Raw genomic sequence first — 15,393 nt, 5'->3', positions numbered from 1 at the left:
TTGTGCCTGTGGAATAGTTCTCTGCATCTATACCTAGAATAGCTGGAGGGGAATAGTTCATGATAAGGAGTAGGGAGGTGATTTCAGTAGTCTTGGGAAGGACTTATGCTAGGGTAGAGCAGAGAAAATAAAAATAAAAGGTGTAAATTCAAAAAGTTGTAATGGGCTTCCCTGGTGGCGCAGTGGTTGGGAGTCCGCCTGCCTATGCAGGGGACACGGGTTCGTGCCCCGGTCTGGGAGGATCCCGCGTGCCGCGGAGCAGCTGGGCCCGTGGGCCGTGGCCACTGGGCCTGCGCGTCCGGAGCCTGTGCTCCGCAGCGGGGGAGGCCACAGCAGTGAGAGGCCCGCATACTGCCAAAAAAAAAAAAAAAAAAAAGTTGTAATGAAGTATTATAAGACATGGTGACTGGTGAGATGTGAAGAGTGACAGAGAAAGTATCAGAGAGTACTTCCAGTTGAACAAGGAGGGCTCTGAGAACAGTGCTCCCACTGACAGAGGTAGGAAGGGCAGAAGGAAGAACAGCTCTGTGAGGCAAATGAGCATTTCGGACACAATGAGAGTGAGTCCTACAAGAAATTGGAAATTTGCATCTCAAACTGGGGGAGAGATTAAAGCTAGGAATCCAATTTGGAGCCTTCTCTCTGCAAACATAATTTTAAAAAACACCATTAGAAATGTATTTAGAAGGTACAAATCTTGGTCTAGTCATGCTGATTTTCACCACAAGTATCGATATATCCATCTGTATTCTCCTAATAATAATTTAATTTCTAGTTAAAGGTCTCATATCCCATGGATTATAGGCAGATTTTAATCAGTGAAGAGTGGAGGGTGTTTGTCCACATAGGTTGACACTGAGACACACACCCCTCCCCCAATCTCCCAGACTGAACTTTTGAACTTCTCCTTGCTGCTTCTGTGCTGCCCTGTGGCCAGGAGTGTTTCTGAAGCATCTAAATGCCTCAGTCTCTTAGTGCAGAAGTCATGACCTCAAAAATCTACAAGAGCCAAGAAGCTGATTGAAATGAGTGAATGCTTCTACAGTGTGTAACAGGGTGTGGTGGGAGCTTTGATTTCAAGCTCCTTATAAGGGGACTACAGAGCCAGTCAAGCCAGTAGGTGGCAATCCTAGAAGGAAAAATGTATACAACATTAATTATTATCTCAGAACAATAGCCCACTGCACACACTTCCACCCAGAGAGAAAGAAAGTGGTCTGTTTAGAGCTTTGGAGAACGGTACCAATTACAGAGCAGAAGAATATGAAATGGTAGGTAGAAACAGGAACAGCCAGAGTTAGGAATGAGACTTCAACCATTACAGAAACCACAGCCCAAGGAATTTTCCAAAACTAGATAGAATGAACTGTATTATCAAAAGGTGCAAAAGCATAGGCAAAAAAAGACAACTGAGGAAAAAAGCCACTCAATAAGCAATGAGAAGGACATTGAATTCTCTTTAGATAACTATTTTGATTCTTTTAGAGTGATAGATGAGATATGAAATTTTAAGAGATTTAGTTATAATTGGATGATGAAAAGGAAATGTGAAAATAATGCTTTTGAGAAATTCAGAAAAAATGAAAAATATAGTCATAATACACATGTATAAAAGGGTAAAAGTAAAGCTCCCTTCCTTTTGGTAAGAAATGGAGAAATTTTTCTTAAAGATATTCTTGATAGAAAATATTGCTAGAAAAATAAATAGAAAATGGTCTTAGAATGATAAATTTTCTCTACTACACAACAAATACTACAAATTTGTTACACAAATTAAAAAATAAAATTCATTTTATTTTATTTTTTTAATTAATTAATTTTATTATTATTATTTTTTGGCTACATTGGGTCTTCGTTGCTGCACACAGGCTTTCTCTAGTTGCGGCGAGAGGGGGCTGCTCTTTGTTGCCTTGAGCGGACTTCTCATTGCGGTGGCTTGTCTTGTTTTGGAGCATGAGCTTTAGGTGTGCAGGCTTCAGTAGCTGCGGCTCCCAGGCTCTACAGCGCAGGCTCAGTAGTTGTGGCTCATGGGCTTAGTTACTCCGTGGCATGTGGGGTCTTCCTGCACCAGGACTCGAACCCGTGTTCCCTGCATTGTCAGGCAGATTCTTAACCACTGCGCCACCAGGGAAGCCAGCAAAATTTATTTTTAAAAGAAACTATTTTGAAGATTAGTTTTATATAATATACATTTATGTAATACACATAATATGATTATTTATTACATATATTTATGTATTATATAATAGACAATTAGCTTTACATTATGTATAAAATATATCTCTTGGATTTAAATAAATTGATTAAATTACTTTCATGAATGTAGTTAAATTAAAAAATTTAAAAGACTAAAAATAGAGAAAAATAACAGATGGATTAATTCATTTCTATTCAGGCAGTAAGATGCCTTTTTCTTTTTTGGATATTTATGTATATAAAATGAAATAGACGTGTTCTTCAAATTCACAAAATTATCACGTGCCAGGGCATTGGATTCTTCAAGGCTATTGTAAATTTATAGAATACAAATTTTTGGCATAAAGAATTAAATAATACATTCAATTTATTTGGAATAAGGTTCTAAAGTGAAGGTAAAGGAATTTATGGTATAAAGACTTAAACAATATATTTAAAATATTTAGACTAAGATTCTGAAGACCCAATTATACTTAGTTAATTTAATTGAAATGATTTTAAATATATTGTTCCATTGCATTGATTGCTAACTTGTAGGGATTTATGTTTATTAAGTTACAGAATAAATAGGAACAAAAATAAGCAGTACTTGTAATTTTTACCTGTTAATGACACTAAATTAGCATTAATAAAATACTTCTTATCTCTAAAAGAACAAAATATAATTCTTTTTGAGAATAGCTGCTGTTTTGACAAATATTATATCCTTTAAGAGAAGTCTGATGACCAAAAAACAATCTGTTTCTCAAAATGACTTTGACCTCCAATTCTGAAACTGACAGGGTGACTTTCCTCATGAACAAATATGATACGGAACCTTTTAGAGGGAAGCAAATATTTCAAATACCCAGGTGATCTCTTTTTTTTTTAATCTTAAAAATCAAAGCAGGTAATTTTACCACTGGGAGAAATTAAACCAGATGTAATAGCTATAACTGCTAAGATTTTTGTCCTTAAAGCCTAGAGACAATCAAAATAAACACAATGACTTTACTCCTCCTTAATGTGTTATTTATATACTAGTCTCCTGTTGGGAACTATATATATTTAAAATTATTTTTAGTTACTGATGACAAGTTAAATTCGTTTATTCCTATCTGGAATTTCTAACTTTAGAGATAAAAAAATCAAACATTCGCATTTAAAAAATTGGCAAGTACAAAATTTTCCCCTTGAAATGTAATGACACCATTTGAAATTAAAATGTTAACAATAAATTATAAAAGGTATTGAAAAAGTATATTACTATTTTATATATCAGGCAATAATAAAGGTAGATATAATTAACATTTTGCTTTTGAGAAATTACCCTTAAGTTTTAATATGGTCCCTGAAACTATTCACAACCACAGACAAAAAGCAGGTAATTGTAGTGGTATAGAATACACCTCTAATATTATTAATATTTACTTCTAGACTCAGTAGGCATCTACTTATTCATTCAAGAAATGTGTATTAGTCAGTATTTTTAATACATAAAAAATAAAGCCCTCTGTAAACCCAAAGGAGTCTTTTTATGTTATAAAAGAATAACTTAACATTCAATTTTAGAGTTTAGAATTCTAGTGCAATATTGAAATAAGATCATTATGAGAAGCTATTCTTGGGACTAGCAGTTATTTATTGACATTTGTTCCCCAGTATCTGGTGCTAGTTGGTACAACCATTTACAGATAAAATAGGAGTTGATGGGAAAAAAATATATGTGTACCTCTTTAATGCAGCAGTATGAAAATCCACAAAAGGATAATTCACAAACCTAAATACAAGGAGAGAGGAAGAAAGGGAAGAAAGTTATTTTTTGTTTCCCCTGAGCAAACATGTAATTTCCATGATTTCTTTTTAATGACTGCAGTCTGTGGCCAGTAGGTACTGATTTATGAAAAGCTGTAAAAGATCAGGTGGAACTCTGCAGGACATCGTTTACAGCTGCACGGATTGAAACCTATCTAATTTGTCTAGTAAAAGTGTGAGCTCACAGTGCACATCACCCAGCCTATAAATTTCCCCTTCAGACCCAATGTCTGGGGCTGGGTCTAAAAAAACGCCAATGCCTGCAGCTGCTCAAAAAGCCCACATTCCCCTGGTGTGCATGAAGAGACATCACAGGCTCTTCACAGTGAGAGACAAATTCCTATCCATTGATAAACTCACCAGATGTCCTCTCGGAGGAGGAAAGGAACCAATTTTTATTTGAATTCCCCAGAGAAATCCTGGAAGTGGAAAAATGATACTTTGCAGGGCTGGTTATTCCTAGGTCACTGGCATTAAAATTAGGTCCTTCTTTGTCTTCCTTATACTTTGATCCAAGTAATAAACAGAAAGACTCAGTTGGGGTCACTCTAATCCTTAATCCGCACATCCTGTTTTATTTCAATTTGTTTATACTAATTTTCTCTAAATTCTTGTTGAGTCTGACTATACTGTTGAGTTTAAAAATACAAACCATTTTGAATTTACAGGGGAAAATTCTGCATTTTGCTATTAGGCATACTTCATAAATATTCTGAATAAATGTCCTGGGGTTTGATTCTTCATACCCACAAACCTATAAATAAAAAAGTATTGCTATTCATGGGACCAAGAGTCGACAAGAGTCGACATTAGATTCTGTGCTTCAGCTACTGTAGCAATTCAAGCTGTGGGGTGTGAGTGTGTGTGTATGTGTGTTTGCTTGCATGCCTGTAGATAGTCTAGTACTTTATTGTCTCCTTTCTAGGTCTCACTTCATTTTTCTTATAAAATTTTCTCACATCTGATGTAATGCTACTCAATTTTGTTTACTGATTCCAAGTCTTATCCAATGGGTCCAATGTTATACCTAATGTTGGCCAACGACCAAGGCTATGTCATTCATGATGGTCATACAAAACAACCCAAGAATAATGTATACATTTTGGACCCCGGGTTGTATATCTATATCTGTAATTCCTCAAGTTCTTAGGAAAAAAACATAAGCAAGACATTTTCAATGATTTAAAAAAATTTTTTTTCTTCTTTTTCAGGTGGGTAATTTAAAGAATTATAGAAAATTATTTATGTATATGTTCCAGAAGAGAATAATGTATAAAATGTTATATTTATATTTTATGATGTTCTAGGTATCCCTAAAGGAAATAAAATTAATGCTTTGTAAAATAGTACCTAATTTCTGATTCTTTCTTTCTCTTAGATAACCTGTGAGGATTAGTTAAAACTAAACCGTAACACATAATACAAATTACAAACTCCATAATTTTAATTTTTAATTTATAATTCAAACACTTGAGGTAGAGAGGATTGAAGCAGTTGAATTTAGTCTAATGGAATGAAGTTTGAAAAGTCCTCCATATTCAGCTATCTCCACTTCACAAATCTTGACAGGGAGGGAACTAGTTATTGATCTATATTTTCCACAGAGCATGCAAATATAGGCAGAACCAAACTGTCATGTTCTCAGTGTTTTCTTAAACTGAGCACTAAAATTGTGTTAAATTTTCATTTTTATCAAATAAATAGTTAAACTTATTTTTAATTAATTAAAATTTTATTTTTATCAGATAAATTTAATGTCTCCCCATCAAAATCCAAATGAATTTACAATCCTCTCTTGTATTCCCAAGAACAGCACACAGGTTCAGGGCATGCTTGTTCAGATTTCAGAATCTTAACCTCACACTTAAGTGTGTCTTGTATATTAGGGAGTGAGTTGGAGAAATATCATCAATAGTAATGGAAATTCCACATATAAGTGATATCATATGATATTTGTCTTTCTCTGTCTGACTTACTTCACTCAGTATGACAGTCTCTAGGTCCAGCCATATTGCTGCAAATGGCATTATTTCATTCTTTTTTATGGCTGAGTAATATTCCATTGTATATATGTACCACATCTTCTTTATCCATTCCTCTGTTGATGGACATTTAGGTTGCTTCCATGTCCTGGCTATTGTAAATAGTGTTGCAATGAACATTGGGGTGCATGTATCTTTTTTAATTATGGTTTTCTCCAGATATATGCCCAGGAGTGGGATTGCTGGATCATATGGTAGCTCTATTTTTAGTTTTTTAAGGAACTTCTGTACTGTTTTCCATAGTGGCTGTACCAATTTACATTCCCACCAACGGTGTAGGAGGGTTCCCTTTTCTCCACACCCTCTCCAGCATTTATTGTTTGTAGGTTTTTCAGTGATGGCCATTCTCACCAGTGTGAGGGGATACCTCATTGTAGCTTTGATTTGCATTTCTCTAATAATTAGTGAATCATCTTTTCATGTGCTTTTTGGCCATTTGTATATCACTTATATGTGGAATCTTAAAAAATGGTACAAATGAACTTATTTATAAAACAGAAATAGAGTCACAGATGTAGAAAGCAATCTTGTGGTCACTGGGGGTTGGGGGGGTGTGAAGGAATAAACTGGGAGATTGGGATTGACAAGTATACACTACTATATATAAAATAGATGACTAATAAAGACCTACTGTATAGCACAGGGAACTCTACTCAATACTCTGTAATGACCTATATGGGAAAAGAATCTAAAAAAGAGTGGATATATGTAAATGTACAACTGATTCACTTTGCTGTACAGCAGAAACTAACACAACATTGTAAATCAACTATACTCCAATAAAAATTTTTAAAAATATCAATGGAAATCTCCCAATTAAAAATTCCTTTTAAATGTGGGCAGGACTCTGATTTGTCACTTAATTTTAGTTTTACCTTCCACATATATTATAGGGGCATAGCATCAGTGCCTAACTAATGTAAGGATTAAAGTCCTTCATATCTGTGTGTTATGCTTAATATTGCAAGTGCTCATAAATGTTCAATATAATCCGTATTTCTGTTGTTGTTGTTACTATTATTATTCATCTCAAAGCAAAGGCCTTCATAACTACTATTTACTCAAGCTCCCATCCTAAGAGGAAAGAATAAAGAGAACAATCAACTGTCCACCTGGTGACTAGCTCCAGGCTTACGAGTCAAAGGACAGTCAAAGAGGCCACTGAGAGCTGAAAAGGCAACCCAGGCAGTTTACCAATAGGATGCTTCTCTTGGTTCTTCAGGGATGAAAATCTGGTTTCCTCCATTTCTTTTGTTCCTTTGAGTCACCAGATCTTGCAGCTGGTCATAGATCTATAGTAAGACCTGTAATTATATAAAGCAATCCTAAAAGTTCTTGTTAATGCTGATTATATTGTGCAATAAAAGTCATAGTCACAACGTCTATCTATCTATCATCTACTTCTGTATATATATTATAAATCTATTTGATGTTGTCATATTTTTGAGAATTTCACTTATTGTCACTCATCTACTTTTTTCTATTCTTTTTGTAATTTTTATTTTTAATGACATTGTGACATTATTTAAGTCTGTGCTGACTTTATGTCCTGCTGTAAGTATAGTCCAGGTTGTTCAAACTGTCCCTTAGACAGCAACCTGCACAGTGTCTACAGATGAACATCCAGTAGCCAGGATTTAATGTTGGAAACCAAATCCATCCACCAAAGCAGACAGAGGAGTATTCAGTGTGTTGTGTCAGCTATAACTGTAACCTAAATTATCACCATCTTTGCTAATGGTTAAACAAATTAAATTATAAAAGTATATATGGATATATTTATGCTTTTCACTGGCAAAGTTTCAATAATTTAAAAAGCAGACATGAGTGCAGAAGGGGAGCACTGAGACAAGATGACTACACAGTATTCTTGCAAGCTGCCAGCTTGAGCAGATAAAGACTTCATGGCAGATAAATTTTACAAATAAACAGGAATGCTACATGAAGTCTGGAAGTTCCTGCTGATGTTGGTGTCAAATTTTGACACGTAGCAACTCTGCTGACTCCTGATCTCTCTCCCATTGCTATTTTCTTTTCTTGCAGGCCATCAAACCTTCTTCTGGACCAAAGCAACGTCGACATTACTACCTTCCGCACAACAGGTGACTGGCTTAACGGTGTCCGGACAGTGCACTGCAAGGAAATCTTCACAGGCGTAGAGTACAGTTCTTGTGACACCATAGCCAAGATTTCCACTGAGTAAGAATAAGTTTTGACTGAACTTTCTAGTGGACATATGTGTTTAGGATTAATGTATTATAAATAATAGATGAATCTCTGAGGTACTTAACTTTCTCCTGTAACCACTGAGCTGGATCCTGGGTCTTTGTCAAGGACACTTTCTAGATCGAGGTGTGTTGATGTGTCTTCCTCTCTCATGCTAGATCCCCACAATAGGTGTCTTCACTGAACTATGATCTCCTTCAGATAGACCAACAGATACATAGCCACACCCAACCCCAAAGGACCCAAGACCCTAATTTAAAACATAAGCAGATATGGCATGATGATTTATATATCCTTGCATCTGTGATTCTCTGTTATTTTTAACAAAGCCTAACCTCTATGGAAATGGAAAATTGAGAACTAAGTGGATAACCTGGTATATAGGGAAACATGCTAAAGTCTAAAAGTAGTTCTCATAGCTATTAAATAAACATGCCATCATCTATTACTGAGTGATCTCATGCTAGAAAATAAAGTTATAAATAGGTTTAAGACATGGTTTTCCTTAAAAAAGCTTATGGTGAGTTTGGAAGAGAGAATATGCATAATTAATATATATAAATTAGTATTAATTTATGATTTCATGTGTTAAAAGCCAGTAATAATCAAGTATAATATGCTATACATCTTAGACAGCGGTCCTGTGGTACAATAGGGATCCTTTGATAATAGGAATTCTTTGATATGAGAAACCCATGGCCATAAAATTCATCCACATTCACCAGGTATGCTAATTGGGAACAGGAAGTGAAAAACTGAAAGCCATATTCTTCATCTCTCTGTGAATGAGAGACAATTTACTTCACTTTCCAATGAGACTGCATCATTTTTTCTTTTTCTACACAGTGACTTTTTCTGTTTTCCCATGCACACAGCTGAAAATGACTCTCTCAACCCTAGGTCATACAACCTTGGTATGCCACTCAACTGAGCAGGGTCCAACTCTCTTTCTTCTAAGTCCCCCAGAGGGACATTCTGATGACCTCAGTCTTGCTTATAGACTGGCTTCTCCAAAGTCATGTTTGCCATGAGCTAATCATTTCTATTCAAAGGAGGAAGAGTGAGACAGCATGAACTTGACTCTAGGGGTCCTTTCCTGAGGGTAAGGTAAAGGACTGCTCCAAAGAAAGAGGTTTTGTGGGGGGCAGATACATCAAAAGTTGTCCACAATTTTGTAGCTTGCAAGATCTGTTTGGAAACTGTATCCATCTTTGAGTCAAAATCTTCTATCTTTGATCTTTGTTACATTAAATAAACCCTTTTGTGCTCTCAAGTTCCTTTAAGTCATATCCAATATTTGAATATTTAAATGTTGTTGAATATTTAAGGACTTTCATTGTCATCCTGTCAATCATTTAAACAAAATCACCTTCGAGAGCTATAGATTAGATGTCAAAAAGGGGTGTGTAGTGTAATTAATAGAGATACAAGTGCCTAAGAAATAGGTAAAGAAGTTTACCATTTATGGTATAGCATCCCATTCAGAAACACAAACATCACAAAAGGGTCTATAGCAAGGGAATATTACTATTGAAGAGGAGAATTTGTTCTTAGAAAATAAACTCACACTAGTCTACTTAATATGTGTTGGCATTCCTGTTTAAAATAGAATGTAGTATCTGTTGAATAGACTTCTGACCCAATCGACAATGTGTTTTGGGTTTCTATGGTAGTTATTTTGATCAGACACAGTCCCAGGATATATTAATGTATTTAAATATTTTTATAAGTTCTTATTTTAGTAATGTAAACAGTTTGGGTTATGATATGCAAGAAACCTGCTTCAGAGCACAGAAGCATAGCAAAGAACAAGCACAAAGTTAAACTTTTCTACACCATTGCCAGATTTTCAAAGGCAAATGTTTATTCTCAATAAAATATCAACACTCAGAGCTTTTAGATAATGGAACACTATATTGAAGCGGATGAAGCAGAACATTGTTAATATGATTAACTACTAGCTCACAATTTAAATATAGTCAGACATTCTAATCTATGAATACGGTCAGAAAGCTATTTGCTTAAAAAGGTAAAGTGGCAGCCTTTGTTACACTTCCAAATTAAGGTTGTATTTGTCTCAACAGTACAGTATTGGATGCTAAGCTCTTTTTGGCTGGTTAGAATATTTTCACTTAATTGTTATGATTATTTAAACAACCTGTGAGTGTACATTCACGATGAATGAAAACTGGTTTTTCCTAAGAGATTCGGCTCTTTTAGGTTTGCCCTTCACACTGAGCCAGATGGTTTCAGATCTCTCTGTATTTCAATGTTCTTTCTTCTGTCCTTTCTCCTCAATTCAGGGACAACACAGAATTAACATCTACTGCCCTAAAACTCCTTGAAAAGAGTTGTTTACTTTTTGGGTCTCTGCAATCTCTACCTCATACCCACTCTTGTTTATATTATAAAAATGAGAATTAAAAAATATTTAATACACTAAAAATTTGGAAAAATTTAGTGAGGCAACATTTTCACCTTAAATGCTGTAAAATATTTAACTCGATATTTCACTCTTCCTTTTGCAGTCTTAGGCTTGTTGTTTGAATTTGATTCTTTCCAATCTCTATTTTCTTCATGTCTTACAGAGTCAATTCAGAAATGATTCCCTTGACCAAATAACTCCAGAGATTCTCCTAGAATAAGAGAGATACTTTAAAAAGGAGATTACATTTGTTTTTTACTATCCAGACTATCAATCATAGGAAAAGGTCAAGAGTTTCATACTCAAATAAATATTAACTTATTTCAATTAGTTTAGGGATTTCATTTTTAGGCCAGCTACTCAAGTCATCTAATTTTCAAATAAAAGTTTTTTAAAATGTGCAGTTTTATTCAGTCAACATATTTTTTAAAAATATTATTTCATAGCCTAGGATGGATTTAGGAAGGTTAGTGTGAGAAGGAAAGAGAGAATGAGAAAGGGCAAGAGTGACTGTAGAAACTGGAGAGAGAATTAAGTGTGTGGAATGAGTAGGAGACAGATTAATTGCTACATGTTATTATCCTGCACCCTTGGATGCTGCTTTCAAAGTATCATCACCTATCCTTTTGCCTTTGAAGTACCAGATAGCTTATTAACCTCTGGTCTCGATTTTGAGCTGCTCTTTAGTCTTGAACTTTTCCACTGCTCTTCTGAATAGGGTAGTCCTAACGAGATAAGCATATGGGGAGTGTTACTGAGACTACAGCAGCTGGATGTTTAGAGAGATTTTGGACTTGGCAGGGTGGTGGGTAGAACACATTTTGGTAGGGGGAAAAGAAGGTAGAGGGTACATAAAAACTCAAGTTAAGGCATAACCTAAAGGGATATTTACTGTAATTCCCTTTTCCAGTATAATCCTTTGCATCAAATATAAACAAAATTATGTGTCTACTTGCTTATGTTGGGTTCCCAGACACTGAATCTGAAACAGCTTTATGCAGAAGATTTCTTCAGGTGCCCTTGGGACATACATCCATAAAGAAGTGATAAGGGGGCCTTGGACTGAAGGAGAAGACTCAGTCCTACCTACTGGAACAAGAGTCCTAGAGCTTGGCTGGCCCTTCAGCGTTGTCCCAAGCTGGTCTGCGAAATTGCAGCGTCTGATTTTTTCCAGTGGCCAGGGTATTGGTGCTTCAGTTCCAGAGGGGAAATAAGGGCCAGGCATCATAGCATATATTACTATGTTTAAATTTCTCAATGAGCTCAGGAAATTAGTATATTACCTTGGAGCATTGTTTTTTTCTCTGCTTTCCATGATTACATTTTCTTTTTTAAGCTTGTAAAGAAGGGGAGAAGGAAGAGACAGAGAAAAAAATCAGGAAGTTATAAAAAACTATGATATAGAATTGGAAGATGAGAGAAGAAATACAAAAACAGTGAGGATCTATTGATTTATATACATTTATATCTGTCCTGTTTTCTAGCTCTTAGATTCATAACCTGACTTTGTTATAGTTTGAGGATGAGTAGGGAAATGTTTGTTGTTCATTTTAAAGATAGATCCATGGTATCCTTATAAAAGAATCAAAATCCTGTAGAGCACACATTCTCAAAAGCAGGGGTCAACATAAATAGACTACGTTACTCTAAGCAAAGGTTTCATTATCCATAGTTACACAAAGGACGGCAAGCTTGATGTCACCATAGCTCCCCACTAGCCTTCCTGGTGAAGCAAGGTAGCTGAAGACTGTGATCAGAGAGGACTTAAGGCAAAATACAAGTTGTCCATAGAGAATTTATCAGACCCTTGAATGGCAGCAGGGGGGTAACCTGTAGGGCATCAGGATTTCATCCCCAGCTTAGGTGATAGGAATGCAACTGAGCCTTAATTACTTTTATGCAGCAGATGCTTAAATAATGTGTAAATTGCTTCTTAAGTAGTTACCTATTGTCTTCTTGCACACCTTTATTGCTTGGGAACTCCTTTTTTTTTGAATTTTATTTTACTTTTATAGAGCAGGTTCTTATTAGTTATCTATTTTATATATGTTAGTGTATATATGTCAATCCCAATTTCCCAATTCATCCCACCACCACCAACATCACCACTACCCCCCCCTCCCCGCCCCAGGGAACTCCTTAAGAAATCAATTGGTTCAATTCAGTGAGATTGAATTCACAATTTTTCATTCTTTTTTAAATGCTCTATATAAAGGGGCTCCATCTGTGTGCGTGCGTGTATTTGCATGTGTGTACTTTTCCTTCTTTCCACTTTCAGTTTGCCTAGCACTCCTTGCCAAGTGACACTTAATCCTCTATCAGCTTCCCCAGATAAACATATTTTGGACTATCGATTCACCCTTTAGTAAGTACATGTTGAGCCCTGGCTAAATGAGAGTCATTGTTCAGAGTGTGGTTGATAAGCAGAGTACAATACCGACAAGAATCCTTGTTCACATGGAATTCACCTTCTTGTGGGACAAGATAGAGAGTAAAGAAAATAAATCAGGAAAAAATGGCAATATGCTGGATGATGATAAATGCTTTGGAAGAAAATGAAACAAAAAAGAAAATAGGAAGTGCAGGTATGAGTGCAGAGAGGGTTTACAATATGAAATAGGAGGATCAGGGAAACCTCGTAAGAGGGGGATGTTTGAATAAAGACCTGAAAGAGATGAAATGTATGAATGAATTACTTAAATCAAGAATATTTAATTAATCATTTGCACATGTTTAGCTGTCTTTCCCCCCAAATGAAATTCTATATGTTCTTATAATCTTTATTTTAATGCCTTGTTTCTGAGTTTTAACTATTTTAAATTTAATAATTTTGATAAATAGAGAAATATCCTTGCCATTTTTTCTACTTTGAAAGAAATTTCTACTTTAAAGAAATTGTTACAGTTATCTATGGCTGTACAACAAACTGCCTCAAAACTAAAAGGCTAAAACAACAACTATTTTATTGTATACACAATGTCGTGAGTCATGAATTTGGGCAGAGCTCAGGAGGCTGATTCTTCTGCTATGGTGTTGGTATTGAATTAGGTATTCATCTAACATGCATCTGGTCTAGTCCGGAGGGCTTGAGATGGTTTCACTCTTGTCTGCCATGGTGCAGAAGCTTCATATAGCTGGGTCTGTAGACCAAGTGCTTACAGATGACCTCTTTGATATCATAGTCTCAAGACAGTCATACTTCTTACATGGCAGCTCTGGGGCCTAGAGAGGGTGTCTCAGGAGATAAGAGGTAGAATCTGTTAGTATCTTAAAATCTGAGTACAGAAACTGATACAGTGTCATTTCAAACATATTCCATCGGTCAAAGCAGTCCCCAAACTGGCCCAGATTTAAGGGAGACAGGTAATGCCCCACAAGAATATGTGACCATCTGCATTAGTTTCCTAGGGCTGCCATAACAAATTACCACAAACTTACTGGCCTGAACAACAGAAATTTATTTTTTCACAGTTTAGAAGCCAGAAGTTGGAAATCAAGGTATTGGCTATGCCACGCTTGCTCCAAAGTCCAAAAAAAGGAATCCTTCCTTACTTCCTCCAGTTTCTGATGGATCCCAGCAAAGTAACTGCAATCTCTGCCTCCATCTTTATGTGGTCTTCTTCTCTGTGTCCCTGTGTGTCCTTTTTCTCAAATAAGGATAGTCTCACTGGATTTAGAGTCCATCCTAATCTAGTATGATCTCATCTTGACCCTTCTCTTAATTACATTTGCAAAGACCCTATTTCTAAATAAGGTCACATGGTAAGGTTCCAGATGGACAGAAATTTTGAGGGGAACACTATTCAACCCACTATACCATCTATACTCTTCCACAAGAATAGAGGTGGAATAGTCAGGATATAATATACAAATGGTGCAAAAATCAGAAAATTATGTCTAAAGCATTGGGATCTATAATTGCACAGGCTTTGTTAATTGAAAATCTCCTATTTACATACTATCCAGGAAACCATGATTCTCACCAGAAACTTTCCCCTTTTTTTTTACAGTGACATGAAAAAAGTTGGTGTCACTGTGGTTGGGCCACAGAAGAAGATCATCAGTAGTATTAAAGCTCTAGAAACACAATCAAAGAATAGTCCAGTCCCAGTGTAAAGTGCTATTTCTGGAAGGAGGTGGTGGCTGTGGAAGATGTGGCGTCACTCTGCAGACAGATGTCAACACTGGAAATACTGGTGGACATTCCAAGCCCAATAAGACACTCAGATACGAGTACAAATGCCTTAAAATGGAATTGAAAAACTCTTTATTTTCCCCTATCATTTAGTGGATGGGTGGGTGGGTATATTTTGTTTTGTAATTGCTTTTTGATATTAGTTGATGGATTAAATCAAAATTCTTCAGCGCAGAATGATGAACTAGCATAGAGCCATTGATCATAAACTATCATAAAAGCAAAACAAGTGAAATAACATAATGAACATGGTGGCTCTGTTTACAAATAGCCACAAAAGAAAAGATGTGATATTTTTATACACAGAAGAACTCTGTAACAGGTATTTTGTTTCTTTAAAAGCAAGCAAAATAGAGGAATTCATACCTCAAACTATCTGGCCATATTTACTACCTTTTCATTGTATTATTCCCTTTCATCTGTTAAAAGGCATATGGAGATGAAGTTTGTAGTTGTTTTAAGTACTACACATTTTTAATTGTTAGCTTCTTTAAGTATTACCGTGTAAAAAATGT

The 15,393-nt window shown here is 35.7% G+C and overlaps 1 protein-coding gene across 2 annotated transcripts in view; it reads left to right on the top strand.

Moving 5' to 3' along the window:
- Positions 1-14,921, top strand: part of EPHA3 (EPH receptor A3) — a 370,038-nt gene extending 355,117 nt beyond the window's left edge. For both annotated transcript variants that reach the window (XM_060149389.1, XM_060149388.1), the window contains exons 16-17: positions 8,076-8,231; positions 14,694-14,921. In XM_060149389.1, coding sequence (XP_060005372.1) covers positions 8,076-8,231; positions 14,694-14,799 — 262 coding nt within the window. In that variant the 3' untranslated portion in view covers positions 14,800-14,921. The remainder of the gene's footprint in view (positions 1-8,075; positions 8,232-14,693) is intronic.
- Positions 14,922-15,393: the final 472 nt, after the last annotated feature.

The sequence above is a fragment of the Lagenorhynchus albirostris genome, chromosome 5 (genome assembly GCF_949774975.1).
Source record: "Lagenorhynchus albirostris chromosome 5, mLagAlb1.1, whole genome shotgun sequence".
Lineage (NCBI taxonomy): Eukaryota > Metazoa > Chordata > Mammalia > Artiodactyla > Delphinidae > Lagenorhynchus > Lagenorhynchus albirostris.
This window is presented reverse-complemented; position numbering and strand designations above follow the sequence as displayed.